The sequence below is a fragment of the Oryza glaberrima genome, chromosome 11 (genome assembly GCF_000147395.1).
Source record: "Oryza glaberrima chromosome 11, OglaRS2, whole genome shotgun sequence".
NCBI classification, from domain to species: domain Eukaryota; kingdom Viridiplantae; phylum Streptophyta; class Magnoliopsida; order Poales; family Poaceae; genus Oryza; species Oryza glaberrima.
The window spans coordinates 10,461,616-10,485,024 of NC_068336.1; the positions used below are offsets into that span (position 1 = coordinate 10,461,616).

The 23,409-nt window shown below is 42.4% G+C and overlaps 1 protein-coding gene across 1 annotated transcript; it reads left to right on the plus strand.

The window, feature by feature from the left end:
• Positions 1-17,380: 17,380 nt before the first annotated feature.
• LOC127753792 (probable beta-D-xylosidase 7) lies at positions 17,381-21,277 on the plus strand. Its single transcript, XM_052279217.1, has 5 exons — positions 17,381-17,836; positions 18,740-19,021; positions 19,162-19,331; positions 19,440-19,537; positions 19,780-21,277. The coding sequence occupies exons 1-5, from the start codon at positions 17,411-17,413 to the stop codon at positions 21,141-21,143; spliced, it is 2,340 nt and encodes a 779-aa protein (XP_052135177.1). The 5' UTR covers positions 17,381-17,410; the 3' UTR covers positions 21,144-21,277.
• The last annotated feature ends 2,132 nt before the right edge of the window (positions 21,278-23,409 follow it).

The window sequence follows — 23,409 nt, forward strand, 5'->3', positions numbered from 1 at the left end:
ATCGAAATCAATATCACATATCATTACATCACCACAAGTGCACATCTCACCACCACTGGGGCCATCGATCTCTCTTGAACTCCCTGTTCTTCAGTCTGGAGTCACCGGTTCCACAGCTACCTCCTTGTCCTCCACCAGGTTGTCGTTTTCGTTGTCATTGAAACAAATCAGGCCCACTGCCTCCTCTAGCTCGTCGTTCCCTTCTCCTACACATCACGATGGAAGAGGCAACGTGGGGACTAGATCTGGTGGCCACCGAGCTCAGGCCCAAGCTCGGGGGCCGCTGGATCTAACCTTTGCGTGGCCTCCTCCACCACAAATCAGTGGTGTTGGCTAGGGAGAGGGAGGCACAGAGAGACTGGAGGGAGGGGATGGTGTGGCGACCGATAGAGAAAGGGAGAGAAAGGTACCGCTATAGCCTAAGAGGGCGACCATTGCCACCAATGGTGGCCGCTATGGGGAATAGTAGTCGAGGGAAAGAGGGAAGATAACAACAGAGGGAAGAGGAGCAGCGACCAATAGAGAGAGAGAGAGAGGCCGCCGGTGCCCGCTAGGGTGACCGTCATGCCACCAATACCTGTGACTAGGAGTGAGAGTCGAGGGAGAAAGTGATCGAGAATGTGGAAAGAAATAGAAGAGGGATCGAGAACGTGTCTAGGCTAGATGACTCAGTTTTATCAGTAACAGGTTTTAAAAACCTGGCACTGATGTTTCACATATTAGTGCCAGATTTTTAATGATCTGTTACTGCTGTGTAGAACATTAGTGCTGGGTTTTTAGAAAACCCCGCACTAATCGGTAGCGCGTGGCGTTTGAGGGTTGGGAAACCAATATCAGTGCTGGATGTAGTTAAACCGATACTGATGAGGCGATACTGATGTGTTGTTTTGTAGGAGTGCCTATATGTAGAAAATTTTTTACACAAAATATATTGTTTAATAGTTTAGAAAATATGCTCAGCACCAGTTGTTAAAACGAATGCAGCCTAAGACAAGGACGGAGCATCTTAAGCAATCTTAGAGCCACCAATAATTTGATTAGGAAGCTCAAAGATGGTGAGGACGATATAACAGTGCTACACTGGTGCGCGACGACGGCAAAAGCAATCCAACAACCACAATTGTGGATTGCACTGGATCTTTATCCAGATACACTATCTATGACGATCCTTATCCATTTTCCCATGGCTCCGTTTCACAAATCACAGTCTGGGAACAGGTCCCAACTATTGGAGCTTGCACATTTGTCAATTTTTTTTTCCTACACGGAAGATGTTCAAAGAGAAAGAGACCAGCGGTAATTCATAGTCTTGTTAAATCTATATTAAAAACATACCAGCACATTCATAAAATTTATAGACATCAAGATTATTTAAATCCTAATAGGTGGATTCATGTGCTTATTGAGTTATCACTCCACTGTCACAATTTTTGTGTTTCCCAACAAATTTTGAATTTTACAATTTAATTTAGGGTTTTTTAATCGCTTTCATCACTCAATATTTACTTTGGACCGTTAAGGGTAGTAATATAAAAGGCTTACTCAAATTATTTGTCCTTTCTTTGGATAGATAGATGGATACTTATATACACACAGATACATACATACATACATATACATATGTTGAGTTTAAAATCAGAGGAAAAAAATGAAAATCTTCCAAGCAGGCCCTGGAGGAAATGCATGCGGCAGGAGATACTAAATCAGGTGCATTTGATTGGAATCTTAACGGTTTCCATTTTTTTTTTTGTGTGTGCTTGTCAATTGTGATGTGATTATCATCAGCAGGTGCATATTATTGGAACATTGAAGGGTTCCCATTTCTCATTATGTGCCTTGTAATCGATCGATGTGATTATTATTAGAACTGATAGTCTGATACAAGATTCAGTAATTAATCTCTCTCATTGCGAACAACGGAGGCTATGCGCTTATCCATCAAAGCAAGGGTAAAACTGAAGAAAAGAAAGCTAATTTCTTGGCTGCAAAGGGTGTGAACATACAACCTGATTCTTCGTTTTACGTGGAATGGAAAAACCAAACCCAAAGCGGCCGCTTCTCCTGCCTCTCCCATCCTCCTCCTCTCCGGCGGAGAGTGCACAACATGGCGGCGTATCAGTGGCGAGTCGGTGAGGTGGCCTGCGGCTGAGGTCGACAGCGGTAGATGCCATCGGGTCTAGATGTCGGAGAGGGCAGCTGCACAAGGTTAAGGCAGCCACTAGACTGTTCACTGGCACCGATGACATGCCAGTGATGGTAGCACAAGCGGCTGAGGTGGTGGCGCGCGATGAGTCATGACACTTCGGCTGGCGGCCCCAGCGTGCCTCCAAGGACGGTGTGGATCGGGATGACCTAATCCGAGAGCAATGACAACGTCCGATCGACATCGGTGACTCCTGTGGACACCACATACCTTTCTGGTGGCGATGTCACGATGCATTTTCTCATCTTTGTTTTTCGGAATGGAATTTGCTGGTAAATACCTAGTTCCGGATGGCTGGAGTAGCAACGATATGACACCCTAGATGTTGCGACTTTCTTGGAGGCATCATATTGGACGTCCCATGATGTTGTGGCATTTGTAACAACCGGCGTTTTTAGTTGTAGTCTTAGTAATGTTAATGACTCGGTTATACTAGCTGAGAGGGGGTGTTGATCGAGCCACGATGCTCACCAGACCTACGAATATATTGAATTGTTGTTTTCTGCTTTGGATTTTACGGTTTATTAGTTGATTGTTCATTGTTTGCTATAAGTCGTAAGCATATACATTAATTCTTGTTAGATAGTGTAAACCTTGTGAGGAAGCGCAGATAGTCTATTTTTTGATTCATACCAAGTTGCTGGTCATGAGCTGCCTGTATTAGTTGGCGCACACTTCATTGAAAGATGTACACAGCTGCATAATAGAAATCACCAGACTGTAACGTTTATTCACAAATTATCTGATCATAAGTTATATACATGCATACATCTGATAAAGTGCATTGATACAATTATAACTCAAAGTACGTCAACCCAATAGGATAATTTAAATCAATAGAAAATGTTTGTGTAATCAATGAGCACACACAATTACTTTAGGAGATTTGCAAACTTAAGTTTTGGCAAAAGAGAAAAATAGAGTTGCTTTATGCCATATACTTTGCAACCAAAACAATTAAGGGCACAAAGTTAGGACCAGGAGCCATCTCTTAAAAATTCTCAAAAATTATTTATTTTAGGGAAAAAGAACCCCTGAGTTTTGGGAAATTAAAATTCAGTCCCTAAACTAAGGGTAACCTCCAAATTTCCAAGACTTAATGGACTAGAATGAAAAAGTAACAAATGTCGCAGTTTTTACTCAATTTCCATTTATATAAATGCAAATTAGTGACAATCCCACAGATTTATCCACCGAACGAACTTTTCTATGTGTCAGTTAGGGAGGCAGCCACAAATGTGAAATCCATTCACCCAGCCACACAAATGTCCTAGAGACAAACAGAAGCAATTGAGATCAATCACTAAAACAGAACTATAAGAGATGACAATCCACCAAGCATCAGGTGAATATGGAATAGAGAGGGGAGAGTATGGAATAGAGGATGGAGGAGAAGCAGGAGATCAGGTTGTTGGAGCTGGGAAATTTAACTATTTGCCACTCTTGTGACATGGCAATTAACGATTTGCCACACCCTATCAATGACATGTGGGCCCTCATGTGTCTATGACATGTGGGCCTAGTGGCAAATTGTTAAGCACCACTCGTAAGAGTGGCAAATAGTTAAAAGCCCCGTTGGAGTTTGGGGCATCCATTAGCAGTAGCGGCGGCTGCTAGAGGGATTGCTGAGGGTGGGGTTTTCTCTTTAATGGGCTTTAGCATAGAGACAGGGTTCAGAATTCTGGAACGAAATTTTGGTTGTATTGGAACCCCCCCTCCCTCCATGATATTATTTTGGACGAAAATTTTAAAATTTTTCACTTTTTTGAATTTGGTAATATTTTGTTCAACATTTTGAAAATTTCGGTATTTCGGCACCCTCCAATACAAACACTGAAAATAAAATATTGAACCCTGCATAGAGATGGTCCAAGAAAGTTAAAAATAATTAGTTAAGGTAGACAGAAAAAAAAATTAGGACATATATATAAATTCAAAGTTCCTTCAAACTATTTTTGTAAATTTATAATATGTATTATTACAGTACTTCAATTTCTTCTTTCTGTAATATTCTTAAGACTTGACAAAATTATATGTTCTTGAAGTAAATACGAACACAATCTAAATTCTGTATCACGATTAAAAATCCAAGTAACTTAGGAAATAATTTTGAAGGAACAGCCTAATTAGATGTTGATAGTTCGGATTTAATCATTTAAGACCATATAGCAACATATAACGAAAGTAGGCTCAAAGGATCGATCGTGTATGCATATCTTTTTCTAGAAACCAAATCTAGCAAACACGCCATAGGATGGATCTGGGAGCTAGGCATATATCCGGTTATGATTAGTTATATTGTCACAAGTAAAGTTCTGGAGAAAACAAACTATTACAGGAAAAGGAGTTCATATAGAAGCACGTCCTATATTAAATAGATTAATTTAAAGTCATAGAGCCAATTAACCGAACTTTGTCTTAACAAAAGATCATTTAGAGTAAATGAGCGGAGCAAGAGTGTGGCATATAAACTCCAGTTGATAGCATATAATTTTGTTATCAATACGATCTGTGACATAAGCGCGCATTAATAGTTGAACAATACTTTAGTTGTTATATTAGTCTATTTTCAATGAACTATATATAGGGATGATAACCAGGACATAGTGACCGTAGCAATATATCATCTTGAGAAATGAACCATCATCATTAAACTCAAGATCAAGATTTATGGAGTATAGTTCAATAAACCATAGTATATGTTTTTCTATAATTATCAAAGTATGTAGCCAGATTAAGTGATATACTCCCTCCTTCCCTAAATGTTTGACGCCGTTGACTTTTTAAACATGTTTAACCGTTCGTCTTATTCAAAAACTTTTGTGAAATGCGTAAAACTACATGTATACATAAAAGTATATTTAACAATAAATCAAATGATAGGAAAAAAATTAATAATTACTTAATTTTTTTTGAATAAGACGAACGGTCAAACATTTTTAAAAAAGTCAACGGCGTCAAACATTTTGGGATGGAGGGAGTATTATTTACACTACACCACGAGGTACATATGGAAGCACTCCACTCATCTATCGGTATAAACAGCTATGAGCGTCAAACTATCTGCCGAGAAAGACTTTTGTCGACACTCAGTCTGTCACTAGCCACTACTGAAGAACTAATCTTTACTGGGTCAGCCAAAAACCACAATAGCCCCGGTTCAAAAAAGAACCGGGACTAAAAATCATATTTAGCCCCGGTTGAAAACGTGTTCGCCCCCTACTCTTTTTATTCCTGGTTGGAAACTAAAAATCGACGCATAGTATATAATCCCTCACACTTATCCTCTAGCAACCACCTCTTCCCTTATCCTCCTCCTCTCTTTTCTTATCCTCTTCCTTTCCTCTCTATTCTTATCCTCACGTGCTTGCGGCAGAGGGCGAGCGAGCCAGGCGGGCTTGCAGCAGCTGACGGAGGCGTGACGGGCGGCCGGCGCGGAGGGTCGCATGGTGGTGCGGCGGCTGCCGGGCCGGGTGCACGTGGAGGGCCAGGCGGCCGATGTTTTTCTTTTTTTTCCTTCTTTCCCCTCTTAATTTTTGGATGATTTTTGTTGAAACTATCTGTGGATGATTTTTTATTGACTATACATGTTAATCTGTGACGAAATTTGACGAAATGATGTTTTCAGAGATCGTCACGGATATGCAACTATGGATACAAGGCCCATAATACTATGACAGTTTATCGATTTCGTCATAAATCGGCCCAAAACTTGTGACGTTATAGCAATTTCGTCGCGATTTAAATACTTCAAAACCATATAAGAGATATAAATTTTGTGAATAATGTTACTATCACTTTATCGGATGAAGAAATGACCAAAATAAAAGTTATAGATATTGATAAGTTGTACAACTTTGATGTTGATGACTTCTTCAGTTAAAATCATTTAGTATTTGAAAATGTTGTTTGCTCTTGTCATAATTTGAAATTCAAATTCAAATTATTGAAACAGAGTCATATACCAAAATAACCAAAACAAAAGTTGTAGATATTGATGATTTATACAACTTTGTTGTTGATGACTTTTTCAGTTGAAATCATTTAGTAATTAAAAATGTTGTTTGAAGTTGTTATAATTTGAAATTCAAATTCAAATTATTGAAACAGAGTCATATAGCAAAATGACCCACACAAAAGTTGTATATATTGATGATTTATATAGCTTTGTTGTTGATGACTTTTTCAGTTGAAATCTTTTAATATTTGAAAATGCTGTTTGAAGTTGTTATAATTTGAAATTCAAATTCAAATTATTGAAACCGAGTCATATAGCAAAATGACCAAAACAAAAGTTGTAGATATTGATGATTTATATAACTTTGTTGTTGATGACTTTTTCAGTTGAAGTCATTTAGTATTTGGAAATGTTGTTTGAACTTGTCATAATTTGAAATTCAAATTCAAATTATTGAAACAGAGTCATATAGCAAAATGATCAAAAAAAAAGTTGTAGATATTGATGATTTATATAATTTTGTTGTTGATGACTTTTTCAGTTGAAATCGTTTAGTATTTGAAAATGTTGTTTGCATTTGTCATAATTTGAAAATTAAATTTTATATAGGTCAATTAAACTCATATGGAGAAATAACCAAAATAAAATCGGTAGACCTCAATAAGTTATACAACTTTGTTTTTGACAACTTTTTCACATAAGTTTATTTAGTAAGACAAAATTCGATTTGAAGGTTTAATATTTTTGAATTAATTGAAAATAGGGAGGCAGAATGGACTTCTCGGCGAGAGATCAGCAAAAGGGCTGGCCCGTAATAGGCCTTTTGCTCCTCACTCACCGAGAAGTCCATTTTACGTCCCTTCTTTCAATTAATTCAAAATATTAAACCTTCGAATCAAATTTTATCTTACTAAATGAACTTATGTGAAAAAGTTGTCTAAAACAAAGTTGTACAACTTATTGAGATCTACCTATTTGATTTTGGTTATTTCTCCATCTGAGTTTGATTGTCCTATATAAAATTTGAATTTCAAATTATGACAAATTCAAATAACATTTTTAAATACTAAATGATTTCAACTGAAAAAGTCATCAACAACAAAGTTGTATAACTTATCAATATCTACAACTTTTGTTTTAGTCATTTTTCTATATGACTTTATTTGAACAGTTTAAATTTGAATTTCAAATTATGACAACTTCAAACAGCATTTTCAAACACTAAATGATTTCAACTTTTTCATCAATATCAAAGTTGTATAACTCATCAAGGTATATAACTTTTATTTGGGTCATTTCTTCATCCGGCAAAGTGACTTGTAACATTGTTCACAAAATGTACATATCTCTCTAATAGTTTATATAATATTAGAGAGATATGTATATTTTGTGAACAATGTTACAAGTCGCTTTGCTGGATGAAGAAATGACCCAAATAAAAGTTATAAACTATTAGAGAGATGTACATTTTGTGAACAATGTTACAAGTCGCTTTGCCGGATGAAGAAATGACCCAAATAAAAGTTATAAACTATTAGAGAGATATGTATATTTTGTGAACAATGTTACAAGTCGCTTTGCCGGATGAAGAAATGACCCAAATAAAAGTTATAAACTATTAGAGAGATATGTACATTTTGTGAACAATGTTACAAGTCGCTTTGCCGGATGAAGAAATGACCCAAATAAAAGTTATAAACTATTAAAGAGATATGTACATTTTGTGAACAATGTTACAAGTCGCTTTGCCGGATGAAGAAATGACCCAAATAAAAGTTATATACCTTGATGAGTTATACAACTTTGATATTGATGACCTTTTCAGTTGAAATCATTTAGTGTTTGAAAATGCTGTTTGAAGTTGTCATAATTTGAAATTCAAATTTAAACTGTTCAAACAAAGTCATAAAGAAAAAATGACCAATACTAAAGTTGTAGATCTTGATGAGTTATACAACTTTGTTGTTGATGACTTTTTCATTTGAAATCATATATTGCTTCAAAATATTATTTGAATTTCTTATATTTTAAAATTCAAATTTTTTATAGTTCAATCAAACTCGTATGGAGAAATGTTCAAAAGAAAATTGGTAGATCTTAACGAGTTCTACAACTTTATTTTCAGTAACTTTTTCATATGAGTTCATTTAATACCATAAACTTTTGATTCGAAGTTTTAATATTTTAAAATTAATTGTTTTTCCCTCCTCCTCCCTTCAAATTTTTTCATCTCCCCCTTCTCATTCACTCTCTCTCTTTCTATCCTCTCCCCTCCCTCTCTCTTTCTCTCCTCTCTTGCTCTCCACTCCTCCTCGGGCGGCGGTGGCAGGAGCTGGCGGCGTCAAGGGGGGTTCTCGGCCGCCTCAGGCTCCGGCCTGGAGCTGGCGGTGGCTGGGGCGGCTCTGCCTGGAGCTAATGGCGGCGGGGGCGACGACCTCGGCGAAGAGTGGGCGGTGGCGGGCCTCGTCTCACTCGGATCCGGAGGCGGCAGGCCTTGTCCTCTCGGATCCGGCGACGGCAGGCCTCGTCCCACCCGGATCCGGTAGCGGCCTCGGGGGAAGAGTGGGCAGCGACCTCGTTGACCTTGGGGGAAGAGTGGGTGGCGGCGCCATCGCCATCTCCTCCTCACCGCCGACGACGAGGAGGTGGCCAGATGCAGCCCCTTCGTCGCCGCCTCGCCGCCCTATTCGTCCCCCCCCCCCTCCCGGGGCGGGTACCGGCGCCTCGGCTCCTCCGCCTCCGTGTCCATGGCAACGGATGTGATTTGGGTGGAGGTTGGGACGACAAAGGGGGATAGGAGCTTATTCCATGTCGATTCGGCCGTGCTTGAGACCGGGTCGGTGCGGCGCTTCCTCGCGGCGGCTGGGCAGCGGGCCCGCGGCGGTGCGGTGGCGGTCGCCATGGACGCGCTGCTGTTCGAGCACCTGCTGTGGCTGCAGGCGGTGGGTACATGAGCTCAAGCTTGCCATGAAGGTCTGGATCCAGTGATGTTGCATTGCCATGGGCTATTGCTGTGATGAATTCTCCGTTGTTTAGTAGTTCTTTGTCTCTGTAATTCATATTTGGTTCTTTTTGCTTTGTGTTCTCTTCAGCTGGTGCAATTCTTCTCCAGCTCCAGTGGGCTGGCGCCCCTTCTGCATCTCGATGTGGATGGGTTCAGTGGCCTCTTACCCTAATCCCCCACCTCGTGCTCTTTTCTCTCGCTCTTCATGGCGTGGCAAGCCAGCGCCCAGCGGTGCCGCCGTGCTGCGCGTGTGGTGGCCTGACGATGGCTCAAAGCAGAACATAGCGCCAGATTTGGTCAAGCCCTCCAGATTTTCCCTTTACATGGTGATAAAACTAGCTATAATGGTTGTATTTTTTTGGTCGAACTGCAAACATTTCAGTGTTGGTATCGTTGCATGAATTTTGTTTACGAATGTTCTATTGTTCACATGTGCAGCTGCCCATTGCCATTCTTCCTTCTCTGACATTATCTATGAAGTATGTATTTTTTTTCCTTGAAGATTTATATATCCTGATTGACCAATAGAACGCCTTTGTTTTTTTGCAAAACCCATAAATGATAAAAGGGTTTCATACTTGCCAGATATTTTGAAGAATATCTTAGCTGACCAATTTACCTTTCTGCTACCTAATGCCGAAATAATTAGTTTAGTAGAGATGTTTTAGGGAAGCCAATTAATTCGGTTAATGGCTTTGTGGTGATCATTTGACCCTTTGTGCTTCGTTATAGATATGATCAGGTGCCCTCTGTAATGCCATTCGTGTGCCGCACAATGTGCCAAAAATATGTTTGCCTTTTATCTGTTTACATGTTCTTGATAAGAACTTTTTCTCACTGACAACCTTGAAACACCACAAGAAACACATTGGTTCCTATCAAGTTTAGTCTGCTCTAGATGCTTTCACGTTCTACTCATATAAGTTCTAGTTTTACAATGTCTAAAACAAACGGTAAGGCGCCGAGCCATCGTCATTAGCTAATTAAAAAGCAGATTACTAGATTTGAATGTACATTACAGTTGTGTTTCTATGTACAAGAAGGATAAATATTGCTAATATCTATGTTCTTTTCCAGTTTACCTTCTACTCTAGATGGTAGTTTGAAATTATATGTAGAATATGTTTTTAGAGAGAAATAAGTGCAATCTAATTGTAAATGTGAATATTGAATCTGATAATTATTTTTGTCTTATCTGTATAAAAATGATTGGTTGCTACCACAGAAGGTGCTCAGGTTTGTGAAGACTGTAAGTGCATGCTTGGCTATCAATCAGCCTTGAGCTTGTGCTTTCTCAGTCCTAAGCAGTTGCATTGCCATCTCATTTTATAACAATCTTTATATATGTGAGAATTGCCATTTAGCTTAAGTATATTAAGGGTGTCACTGCTAATTAGTTGCACAATAGAGCTTTGCTGCACAAACAGACTGATAATAGAGCTTTGCTGCACAAATTAGTTAGCTGGGATGTTCTTATCTACCTGCAAGTTTCAAGAAAAAAATTGAAAATATACTGTTTATGGATTTGTTTTGCTAAAATATACCGGATGGAGAATGATTTGCACAAATATACTATCGGTATCGCGGCTTGGAAGAGCGATACCGAGGTTCGCGACAACAAAATGCGATACCGCCACGCTATCGCACTATCAACTCGCGAGGGTGCATTTGAGCTGGCGGTGTCGCTTGTGGAAACAACGAGACTGCCACGATATCGCTCTTTCGTAGAGCGAGAGCGCCACGTGAAGGAATTGATTCGTTGTCACGCCGGTATCGCGGTGTGCAAGCGTGAGAGCGAAATTGGCTCGTAATCCCAACGCGCGAGACCGAGCATGTTGCGGGACCCACATTGGCGAAACGACTGGGCGCTAGTGGGCCGTTGGTCTCGCATGCGCAAAGTGCGAGACCGATATTGGTATCGCTGTCCCAATGCGCGAGACCGACGGCGGTATCGCTCTGGCAAAGCGAGAGAGCGCTTTGCTATCGCTCAATCAAAAATCAATACCGGCTATACCGGCGAATACGTGCATAGCCTTAGTGAATACGGCCGCTGAATCGTGTCCATGCAGGCCACAAGTGAACATGCCGTATATACGAATATGCATACACATATATATAGCCGTCAAATAGATCATCTAGCTTCTTGTTGGCTCATGCATGTATACGTATATACATTAGCCAAGCATGCATGTATATATGGCTGAACACACATATAGATGAACATATGCCAGTACGTGCATGCATGGCTCATGCATTCAATTAGCAGGTGGGACACGCTCTCACGCTGTCAAAGCGCGAGACTGCTTGGGGCCCCGCCGGTCTGGGTTCGCGTCAGACGGCCGCGAAATCGCTCTACGATCATGCGAGACCGAGTCGTTCAAGCGTTTTTGGAATGCGAGACCGATGGATTAGCGCTCCCGCGGTTTCAATTAGCGATAACGCTGGCACCTTCATTAATCCATTATGCGATATCGCGCTCTCGCTTAACCAAAGTGCGACGGCGGTATATTTCCGCAAATCTTTCCCTAATCAGTATATTCTTACAATTTCAGTAAAAAAATTGTATATTTTCAAAAAAATTTCCAAGTTTCAAGTTGTACGGTAGGAAATCTTACTCCTGTTGTACTCAACATTGTCCCTTATATTGGCTATTCCTTGCAATTCCTTCTTTTCATCTATTATTATGCTCCTATTATTTGCTTTCCTCAAAGTAATCTACCATGTTAGTGTATATTTGTCCATTAACTGCATAGCCCTAAATGAACGGAGGGACGCAGCGAAGCGCGCCAAAAGTCCAGTTCATTTTACACTTGGAATTCCTGCCCTAGGAATCCTGTGCATTGTCTGTTTGGAATTCCTTTTGCCTGTAAGATATTAATGGCTGCTAGGAGTACAAGGATTAGGTCTTTCTCTAACTTAAGTGATGAGAAATCAAACTCGTATGGTTTGATCTTTGATGATTAATTTTCTTTTTTATAGGTGCAAAAATTAGTGGAAACTTGGTTTGTTTCTGCTTATCTTCATTTCAGTTCGTTAACAATAGGTAACCAACTTCCCATGCTACCATAATGCTTCAGTTTAAGACATTGAGTGTTGCCCTCTTTGTTGAAATCCCATTATAACCAAGTTATGTATTTGACTATATTGCACTCACCATATTCCTTCAAACATATTGTATCTGCTCACAAAAATATTGTGCTTGCAATGATTGAAGTACTAAAATCGCATACCTATAATCTATACTTAAAAGATGCACAACCAATAGTTTAACTTGACATATTGACGTTCACAGTCCTGTCCATTCCAAAAATTTTTGCTGAATAAACATCATGTTGGATAAATTATTTGGTTTACTTTCCTGATTATGAGAAAATTACTACGTGAACAGTTTAGATTGTTTACCTATCAGTTGTTTTCTTTTAGTATGGATAAATCATTACTTTGGTTTTGGCTGGTACCTTTTTGCTTTTCCCTCACATTTAGAAAAAGAAAATTAGGAGGGAGGACTAATATTGTTGAGTAGTTTAGTGACTTAATATTGTTGACTCCCGGTATTGACAATAAAATTGTATTTTTGCATCACATCTCAAGAAGCTATGTATAAGTTGTAGCAAAAAATTCCATTTGCACATCAACAAGAAAGCCTTGCTGTAATTCAATCCTCTACTTGCTATGGGTGGAGGACGAGAAGCATGGAGTGACTCCATTGAATGTTTGAAAGATTTCTATACATGTGTAGTACTGTTGTGTGCTAATGTAGACTCCAGTTGGGAAAAGAACTTATGCTCGGAAATGGTTTCCTATTTGATTCATGTATAGGTGTGTCTTGATTTGGTTTTCTGTTTTCAGATTTCTTTATTAGGTTGAATCTGAGATGAACTATTGTTTGAATTCTGTTGTATTCTGATTGTATCTGTTATTAGTTGAATCTGAGATAGTATCTGTTATTATGTTTGAATCTGAGATGGTATGAGAAATTGGATTGAATTTGGTGGGCTCAAATTTAATGGGACTATTTAGTAGGCTTTGATCTGATAATTGGTTGACAAAATGGGCCAATTTTAAAATAGGCCTATTTTAAAATGGACTAGTTCTAAAAAAAATAATGGGCCACTGTTAAATAATTAATGGGCCATCAAAACAGTTGGTTGCCACGTCATCACACGTGTCAACCACGTCATCACACACGTGTGAACGACCACGTCACCTGCCATGTTGGCCGCCACGTGGCAACCATCTGTGACGTTTAATTTCGTCACAAAGGTTGGGCCTGGGCTGGACTACACGAGCCCAAAAGCATTTCATGACGGTTAAAAAACGTCATAGATTGTGCTGATCCATGAAGATTTTGGAGAAAACATCGGCATATTTAATCTGTGACGCTCAATAGAATCGTCACAGACAAATTTTTGTGACGAATTTTCAGTGATCCATGACAAATTTTTTCGTCACAGATTAAATAGATTCTTGTAGTGGTTGTTGTGGATGGTTTGAGATAATGGATGATGATTTTGTTGTCGTGAATGATTTGGGATTGTGGATGATTTGGGATGTCGGGAGATGATCCGTGTGTGAGTTCAGCCGGAAAACAAGTGCAAATAGCTAAAAACAATAATCTACAAGCAAATAAAATAAAATGTCTCTACTCCCAGTTGGTAACACCAACCGGGAGTAGAGATGCATCATTACTCCCAGGTATTTAAACCGGGACTAAAGATCATCATCATCATCATCTCTAGTCCTAGATTCCTTCTCCCGGTTTGCAATCCGGGATTACAGGGGGTTGCGAACCGGGAGAAAAGAGGCATTCTCCAGTAGTGAGCATCTCCTATCTCTTTAACGCAATCTTGTGTATACCCTAATATCATCTTGAATATTTTATAAATAATTACATTCAGTTTTCAAATGAACAGTCGGAAACTGCTGGACTGGGACTAAAGATCATCATCATCATCATCTCTAGTCCCAGATTCCTTCTCCCGGTTTACAATCCGGGATTACAGGGGTTGCGAACCGGGAGAAAAGAGGCATTCTCCAGTAGTGAGCATCTCCTATCTCTTTAACGCAATCTTGTGTATACCCTAATATCATCTTGAATATTTTATAAATAATTACATTCAGTTTTCAAATGAACAGTCGGAAACTGCTGGACTGGGTGAAGGATTGGCCTAAAAAAGTTATGTTATAGTTGAATTTCACTGTGAGCTGTCAGTTACATTCGACCGTCTGTATGTTGCTTGAGACGGTTGGTAGCCATAACTGTCACGCCCAAAAATTCCTAAATAGAATTCCATGCAGAATGTGCATTAAAACCCCTGTCCAGGACTGGCCAGGGTACGCAAACGACAAAGTTGACATAAACATCCACATCTTACAAAGTTGACATTATAAATGCAGCGGAAAATTAAAGATAACCGGAGCTAAGCCTTGACTTGGATTGCAGCGGGAACACCACTCCACAGGCATCCTCGACGACACGGATGAAGCCTACTCCTCGAAGAAACCACCATCGGACGCATACTCGAACTCTAAGGGTTGGGAGCGGCGGTTGCGGGGTGTGTGGGAGGTGGCACGGGAGCATGGGCGACGTATGCGCAGGCGCGCGCGGAGAGGGCGGGAGCGGCGGTTTCGGGCGCGGCGGCGCTGGCCGGAGGTGGGAGATGGGCCCGACAGGTGGGCCCCGCCCCACCTGTCGGTGACCCGGAGAGGGGAGGGGGTGGCGCGGCGGCTGGCTGGGCCTCGGCCTCGGGCCAGCCTAGCTGGCGTGTGGGAGGAGGAGGGGGAGTGGGTCGGCGGGGGAAAGGAGGGAACTTTAACGGATCCGACCGTTTTTTGCTCAATATAAACTAATTACGAACCTGCACCTCACAGGCGGCAATTTTTGAGGTGGACTTAAAGATGCTGGTTTAAGAACTATACCTTAGAGGTTCCTAAAATGAAAGAAAAGGTATGCTCAATGCATCGGCTCGAATTACCATCCATCCATCCCACATCCATCCACAGCACAAATTGAAGAAACTAAATCACATTTTTTGGTACAAATGAAGAATTCCATCACTCCAATTACATGAATTATTTATATGCATAAAAGGTAAAGAACAAGATGAACAGATCAGAAAAAAGATATAAAGTCCATCTGCACCTCGTTTGGTGGGTGGGTGGTGGGGGGCACCGAATCCGGCTACCCCCGAGCACCAATGGGAAGGGGCAGAGAGGAGGAGGGGCCACGCTGGATCCGACCGCTTGCCGAGCACCGGATCTAGCCGTTCCCATGTGCTGGTGGGGAGGGGCGGAGCCGGATCGGTCGGAAGCGACGACAGCGAGCGGCCAAGGTGAGGTAGGGGTCGGCTGGCCGGCGCGCCCTCGCCAGCGCTGGGGCGGCTACAGGAGGCCGGCGACGGAGGAGGAAGCCGGACGTGCGACGGAGGCGGGGGGATCGGGTGCATGCCTCGTCGGCATGGAGACGGTGACGGCGGCGCAGCAAAGCTGTGAGTGCTTGTGGCAGCGGTGTAGCGGAGTGCAGGCGCTCGCGGCGATGGCAGCGGTTGGCTGACTCTGGGTCGGCAGCGCTGCGGGCGTCCACGGCGACGTCTCATGCTTGGTCAACCGATGTAGTAGAGGATGGGGCGGCACGGCGGCATGGCGGACTCGTGAGCCTGCCTGAGCTGTGGGTGGTGGGCTAGGCTTGGCGACTAGAGGGACGATGTGGCGGTCTGGCGACGTACGTTGTGCGGGTGGGTTGTGTGGCTTTGGTTTACGCTGGTGAAAGCCTTGGCTGGCCTTTGGTTGGCTTGACGACGGCGGCGCCATTAGGCGTCGTTCCCCTTTTTGGAGGCGTCGTTATGGCGTCTTCCCTCGCTTTCTAGAACCTTTCCCGTGCAACGATGGTCGTTTATGGACCCCTGCGTCGAAGCTCTGTAAGCCTAGCTATTCGGCGAGGCCTTTGCATCTTGGGTTCTGTTCTTGGATGTGGTGAGCGTCCAACTTGCTTCGTTTTCTTCTAGGTGAAGTCGAAGCTGCTTTGTTGTGGTGCGATGAAGCTTGGCAATGATAACACGTTGTAGTCTTCGAGGGGTGTTGGTGTTTGCTTTGTACAAGATATGGAGCTCTGACGGCTTGGGCTGATGCTCAAAGTGGATAGTTGGTGTCTTACTTGTTTCTGTGATGCCTTTGGCAACGATGATGTGATAGCTGTGGAGTCGAAGCTACTGTGTCGCTAGGCGACAAGCTCGGCAACGATAACACTCGCCTCGCGAAGTCGAAGCCTTTGTGTTGCTTACAACAAGCTTTTTATCGATGGCTGCTTTGGGCTCCGCCATTTCTTACGGTCTTGTTAGCTTAGGTTAGTTAGAGTGTTGTGGTTGTGATTTTCGCGCAGTTTCCCCTAATTAACTGTGCATTGTAAGGTTTTGGTCCCGTTTTCTCCTCAAAATGGGACACCTTCTTCTATATATAAAACGTCAGGCAACCGTTCGAAAAAAAAAGTACTTTTTCCCCATTGTTCTTGTTTTGTCGTAAAGGTTCAGTGATGTTATACTATTGTTTGCCGAGTGGATTTTGTGTCCCGCGTTATATCTATCAAGATTAAAAAAAAAACTTAGGTTTTGCTTCGTCCACAAGTAAATTAAATAACATATAAACTCGTGCAAGCGCCACGGCAACATGTTTTGCATTGGTAATGAATATTCTTGAACATCTAATATCTAGGTGCATTTAATTTATATCATATAGAATATGCATGCTTAGATTCACTGTTTGTTGTAATTAACTAGAAATGCAAATTCAGCATAGCTGTGTTGGTTTTTATGGTCGACATGTTCTTTAACCTCATTCGATCAAATTTAGGATCCAGCACTAAACAAACTCACCTGATGTAGTGAATTGAAGATGCAAGGAATTTTATGGATCCAGCCCTAAACATACATGTTTGGTCGAGAGGACATCGTGGAACTCGAGGAATTTGGCCGTGCATACCAAATCTTAATCTTCCATGCATGGTTTCACTGACAAGTTCTACTGAGACATGCATGGCGTCCACGTCAGCGTTGGATCTCTCCTGTCGTTCGCACTCAGGTCCGCTCTATGTGCGGAGAAAATGTCTTCAGATCGGAGGAGGAACTTGTCTTCGTGGGGTGACACGTGGCTCTCTCCCATTGGCCGCAGTGGCCTATATGAGGCTGGCGCTTCACTCACTCAGCTCACTCGCATCGCATCGACCTCCTCTCGCCTTCTACGTACCTTGCCAATGGCGGTCTCCACCTCCAGGCGCGGCGGCGGCGTGCTTGCGGCGGTGGTGACGGCGGTGGCGGCGCTGGCGATGCTGGGCGGGGTGGCGTGGGGCGGCAACCCGGGGTTCACGTGCGGGCCGGCGTCGGCGCAGAAGGGGTTCGCGTTCTGCAACGCGGCGCTGCCGGCGGAGCAGCGGGCGGCGGACCTGGTGGCGAGGCTGACGACGGCGGAGAAGGTGGGGCAGCTCGGGGACCAGGCGCCCGGGGTGCCGAGGCTGGGGATCCCGGTGTACAAGTGGTGGTCGGAGGCGCTGCACGGGCTGGCCATCTCCGGGAAGGGCATCCACTTCGGCAACGGCCCCGCGCGCACCGCCACCAGCTTCCCGCAGGTCATCCACACCGCCGCCGCCTTCGACGACGGCCTCTGGTTCCGCATCGGCCAGGTACGCGTATATACACATGTGTTCTTGCGGTGGCGCGCTGATCGATCGCCGCCGCCATTTACGATTGTGTACATATCTGATCCATGTTTTTTATATTTGAAAAGATTTTTCTTTTTTGCAAATCTGAGAGGGAAAATAAATGAAGGGAACACTTAATGAATCTGTTTAACTTCCATTTCATGTTGTACAAGATACAAATCACAATGCTCTGCTTCTGTATTTTTTTTTCTCTTTTGCACGTGGTTACTATTAGTTACTTCCTCCGTTTCACATTTCGCATATTTATATTGATGTTAATGAATTTAGATAAATAAATATGTCTAGTTTTATTAACATAAATATGGATATGGGAAATGCTAGAATGACTTACATTATGAAACGGAGGGAGTAGTGATCTATCATGGAATTAATTAATACATCGTATTGGTATTTTTGCAGTTCTTTTTTTAGTTCAAAATAAATAGCAAGTTTTACTTTGTCACATTTTCCATGCCGAAATCAGCTTATTTTGAAATCAGCCTTTTATGTGTGAAAAATAAGCTAAAATGATATAATTTTAAACTTTATATTCTTGATCTTGTATATTTTTTCCTATGCATGAAACAGAAGTGTATAAATTTATATGACCTGGATGGTTATGCACACATTGTACAACCAATCACGTTCTGCATATATTCATTCTCTGTCAGTTTATTGACATCCTGCTTGGTTTGTTCTGTCTGATCACATTAAATATGTGCCTACCATGTCAAACTCACATACATCACATACATACATACATATATATATATATATATATATATATATATATATATATATATATACACACACACACACGTATGTATGTATGTATGTATGTGATGTATGTGAGTCACTGAACTTTGTTTATAAATCATAACACAGGCGATCGGCAAAGAGGGTCGGGCGTTCTACAACCTGGGGCAAGCAGAGGGTCTGGCCATGTGGTCCCCCAACGTGAACATCTTTAGGGACCCACGGTGGGGCCGTGGCCAGGAGACCCCCGGCGAGGACCCCACCACGGCGAGCAAGTACGGCGCCGCCTTCGTCAAGGGCCTGCAGGGGAGCTCGTTGACAAACCTCCAGACCTCCGCGTGCTGCAAGCACATCACCGCCTACGACATCGAGGAGTGGAAGGGCGTCTCACGCTACAACTTCAATGCAAAGGTGAGCGATGACTGCACGGTGAAAAAAGACAAAAAAATAGATCGAGAAAGAAAATTTCTTACATGCCCCTAATTTTTCGTTATGTATGAGAAGTAGTGACTTGTGAGTATGACATATGTCGGGTGCGATGAGTTGTGCAGGTGACACCGCAAGATCTAGCGGACACGTACAACCCGCCGTTCAGGAGCTGTGTGGTGGATGGGAAGGCGAGCTGCATCATGTGTGCCTACACCCTCATCAATGGCGTCCCGGCGTGTGCTAGTTCTGACCTCCTCACCAAGACCGTCAGGGGAGAATGGAAGTTAGATGGGTGAGTGATCGATCGAGCTCGACCTCATTTCATTTCATCGCTCAGATCAGTGGCTGAAATAATCATGTGACGAATAGCTAAAATCAACGTGACATATGTACGTGCCAGTTACACGGCGTCGGACTGCGACGCGGTCGCCATCCTTCACAAATCGGAACACTTCACGAGGACGGCGGAGGAAGCCGTGGCCGTCGCCCTCAAGGCCGGTAAGTAGCAAATCATTACAAGTACTTTAAACAAGATTTAAAAAAAACATGATTTGGAGGGAGATATGTCCCTCCAAATAATTTTTAAAGAATAAATTATAAACGTGTTGGAAATTGAACACGGGATTCTCTGAGTTGAAACCACGCACTCCTTCCCACCGAACTATCAAGTGCATCTCTTTAAGCAAGATTTGAATATTTGAATTTTGGAAACAGAATGAATTCTTGGTGAATATTTTCAGGGTTGGACATAAACTGCGGCGTGTACATGCAGCAGAACGCGGCGTCGGCGCTGCAGCAGGGGAAGATGACGGAGAAGGACGTGGACAAGGCCCTCAAGAACCTCTTCGCCATCCGGATGCGGCTGGGCCACTTCGACGGCGACCCAAGGGGCAACAAGCTGTACGGCCGCCTCGGCGCCGCCGACGTCTGCACGCCGGTGCACAAGGCCCTCGCCCTCGAGGCCGCCAGGCGCGGCGTCGTCCTGCTCAAGAACGACGCCCGCCTCCTCCCGCTCCGCGCCCCCACCGTCGCCTCCGCCGCCGTCATCGGCCACAACGCCAACGACATCCTCGCCCTCCTCGGCAACTACTACGGCCTCCCCTGCGAGACCACCACGCCGTTCGGCGGCATCCAGAAGTACGTCAAGAGCGCCAAGTTCCTCCCCGGCTGCAGCTCCGCCGCCTGCGACGTCGCCGCCACCGACCAGGCCACCGCGCTGGCCAAGTCCTCCGACTACGTCTTCCTCGTCATGGGGCTCAGCCAGAAGCAGGAGCAGGAAGGCCTCGACAGGACGAGCCTGCTGCTCCCTGGCAAGCAGCAGGCCCTCATCACCGCCGTCGCCACCGCGTCGAAGCGCCCGGTCATCCTCATCCTCCTCACCGGCGGCCCGGTGGACATCACGTTCGCGCAGACCAACCCCAAGATCGGCGCCATCCTGTGGGCGGGGTACCCCGGCCAGGCCGGCGGTCAGGCCATCGCCGACGTGCTCTTCGGCGAGTTCAACCCCAGCGGCAAGCTGCCGGTGACATGGTACCCGGAGGAGTTCACCAAGTTCACCATGACCGACATGCGGATGCGCCCCGACCCGGCCACCGGCTACCCCGGCCGGAGCTACCGATTCTACAAGGGCAAGACCGTCTACAAGTTCGGGTACGGCCTCAGCTACTCCAAGTTCGCTTGCCGCATCGTCTCCGGCGCCGGCAACTCGTCATCCTACGGCAAGGCGGCGCTCGCTGGCCTTAGGGCAGCAACCACACCAGAAGGCGACGCCGTCTACCGCGTCGACGAGATCGGCGACGACCGGTGCGAGCGGCTCAGGTTCCCGGTCATGGTGGAGGTGCAGAACCATGGCCCCATGGATGGCAAGCACACCGTGCTGATGTTCGTCCGGTGGTCGAGCACGGATGGCGGCCGGCCGGTGAGGCAGCTGATCGGGTTCAGGAACCAGCATCTCAAGGTAGGGGAGAAGAAGAAGTTGAAGATGGAGATCAGCCCATGCGAGCACCTGAGCAGGGCGAGGGTGGACGGCGAGAAGGTGATCGACAGAGGATCGCATTTCCTCATGGTTGAGGAGGATGAGTTGGAGATTAGGTTCCAGGATTGAGTTTTAGATGGAAGATTATTTCCTTGTTTTTTAAATTTTGGTTTTGTTTATGTCTTTTGAGATGATACATAAAAGGAGATCCAATGGATTGATATTATAAATTAATAGAGAAGGAAAAGTTCTTTTGTAGGAAATGTAGGTTGGTTTAGACTTATATATTTGATATTTGTCTATATCTGTGATATTTTAGCACTATGAGGATAGTATATTGTCATGACCATAAATCGTCTTGAGAATTCATGTTAAATAAATTATGCCATATCGAGAGTCCATATAAATTAAAAACGAAGAATGTGAATTTTGAAATCGTTCAATCATCAGAAACTATAACTGAAACTTCAAACCGAGTTAAATCGGTATATATTAATTGCATATTTGGGAATTATCAAATCGTGAAGCATAATTGAGGCTCACAAAAACAATACAACTAAATACTCGCAATCAAAGTTTAAAATATTGAATTAAACATTGAAAGTAATGGATGCTACATATAATTTTGTAATAACTATTTTTATTCTTGGAATTATTAACAAAATCTTGGAACTATTAATAAAACAAGGAAGGTAGCCCGCGCGCATGCGCGGGCATCTTGTTTAACACGTTTAAAATTTGAGACCCACTACGATTCTCTCTATTGATAGTAGAAAGTAATCTAATCCGTTGATCTCATTTGATCGAATGGTTTAGATCACCCTAAATAGCAGTAGTTCAAACATGGAGGGACATTACTGTAAAAAAAGTGCGAAAGGGGTATAATTATCATTTAGTAGTCACTAAACCTATTTTTATTCTTGTTTGGCTTATTTCGATGGAATATGAGCGATGCCAGCGCAATAAATAACCACAGATTGATCAATGCCCGAAAAAATATATAAATGAAAAGTTACCCTTAATCAATGTATTAGTAAATAACAAATGGATCAGATCATTTCTAATATAATAGTATCAGTAGAGAGCATCGGATTACCACTCAAAATTTTATTACAAATGTATATGTGTGAGTGATTTTTTTTATTGAAATATATTTTTTACTATATTCTAATTTATTTGGGATTACGTTGGAAATGATTTTTTTCTAATTACCCTTGCATCATATAAATTGTAAACTAAAATCATGTGAAATCGTGAAGTCTTGAATTTATTTATGAGAAAATATGGTGTCGTAATCGCAACCATGGAATTGATTTCTACGAAGTTTTTTATACTGTAGATGTTTTTTGGATTTTAGGATAAATTAATTGAAGGTATTTGTTTATTAAACATATTGCTAATATGACTACGTCATCTAATTAAAGATAGACTTATACTCCATCACAAAAACCTGAGAAGTCAAATTTTGTCCTAAAATGTTTGAAGTTTGTTGAATCTGACCAATTTACCAAATAGTTTATGATCTCAACCTAGGAATTTTGGTATATAAGCCAACACATCATCCAAGTAATTGGTTGGAACTAATTTATTTCGTTTGCGTATATTTGTTTGTTTCTTTTGCAATGTATTTAATTTCAAATACGACAGTAAGAATTCAAATTTAATTAGTATCTTCGATTTTTGTTTACTTTTTACAACTGACAGCTAATTATCAAGAGTAGGTTTTCTCATGTGGTTCCAATAAGTTAATTTAGTTTTTACAAAGAAGCCTTGCTAGCAATTAAGACCCGGTGATTATTATGCTGTGTTATGGGCTTTTCACCTAATTGCATATTATTTATTTTTTAAGAATTTTATTCCTTCTAGTTTTTAATATATGCTGTTGTTAACTTTTACTAATATATTTAACCATTCACCTCATTTAATAAGTTACGTGACTATCATTTATTTTGTTGTAAGTTGGTTTATCATTAATGGTACTTTTCACATAACCTACATTTTTTATATTTTCAAAAAAAATATTTGAATAAAATAAATGATCAAATTTATATCTAAAAAATTAATAGCGTCAATCTATGAAAAACCGGAGGAACTAATTAGTAAAATGTAAAGCGTGAAGGTACATGGCTCGCACTTTTTTTTTTCCATTTGACAATAATCATAGTCCATACACACCTTAAATAATTGATTGAAATGTCAGGATATTAAAAAATAAACTAAAAATAAATCGATTCAACATAAAGTTAAAAATTATTTGTACGTAGTGCATGTCCACGCATGCATATATGCTTGCATGAAGACACTTCTTGCAGCTGGCAGATTGGGCTAATATATAACAATGGAAGTCTATGCCTTGGCCCCGTGAGGAGTCTTGAGAGATATATCTAATACTCCC

Coding starts and splice junctions, on each gene's coding strand:
- LOC127753792 (XM_052279217.1), top strand. CDS start 17,411: ATGGCGGTCTCCACCTCCAGGCGCGGCGGCGGCGTGCTTGCGGCGGTG. Junction 19,022..19,161: donor GCTACAACTTCAATGCAAAG/GTGAGCGATGAC, acceptor TGAGTTGTGCAG/GTGACACCGCAAGATCTAGC. Junction 19,538..19,779: donor GGCCGTCGCCCTCAAGGCCG/GTAAGTAGCAAA, acceptor GAATATTTTCAG/GGTTGGACATAAACTGCGGC.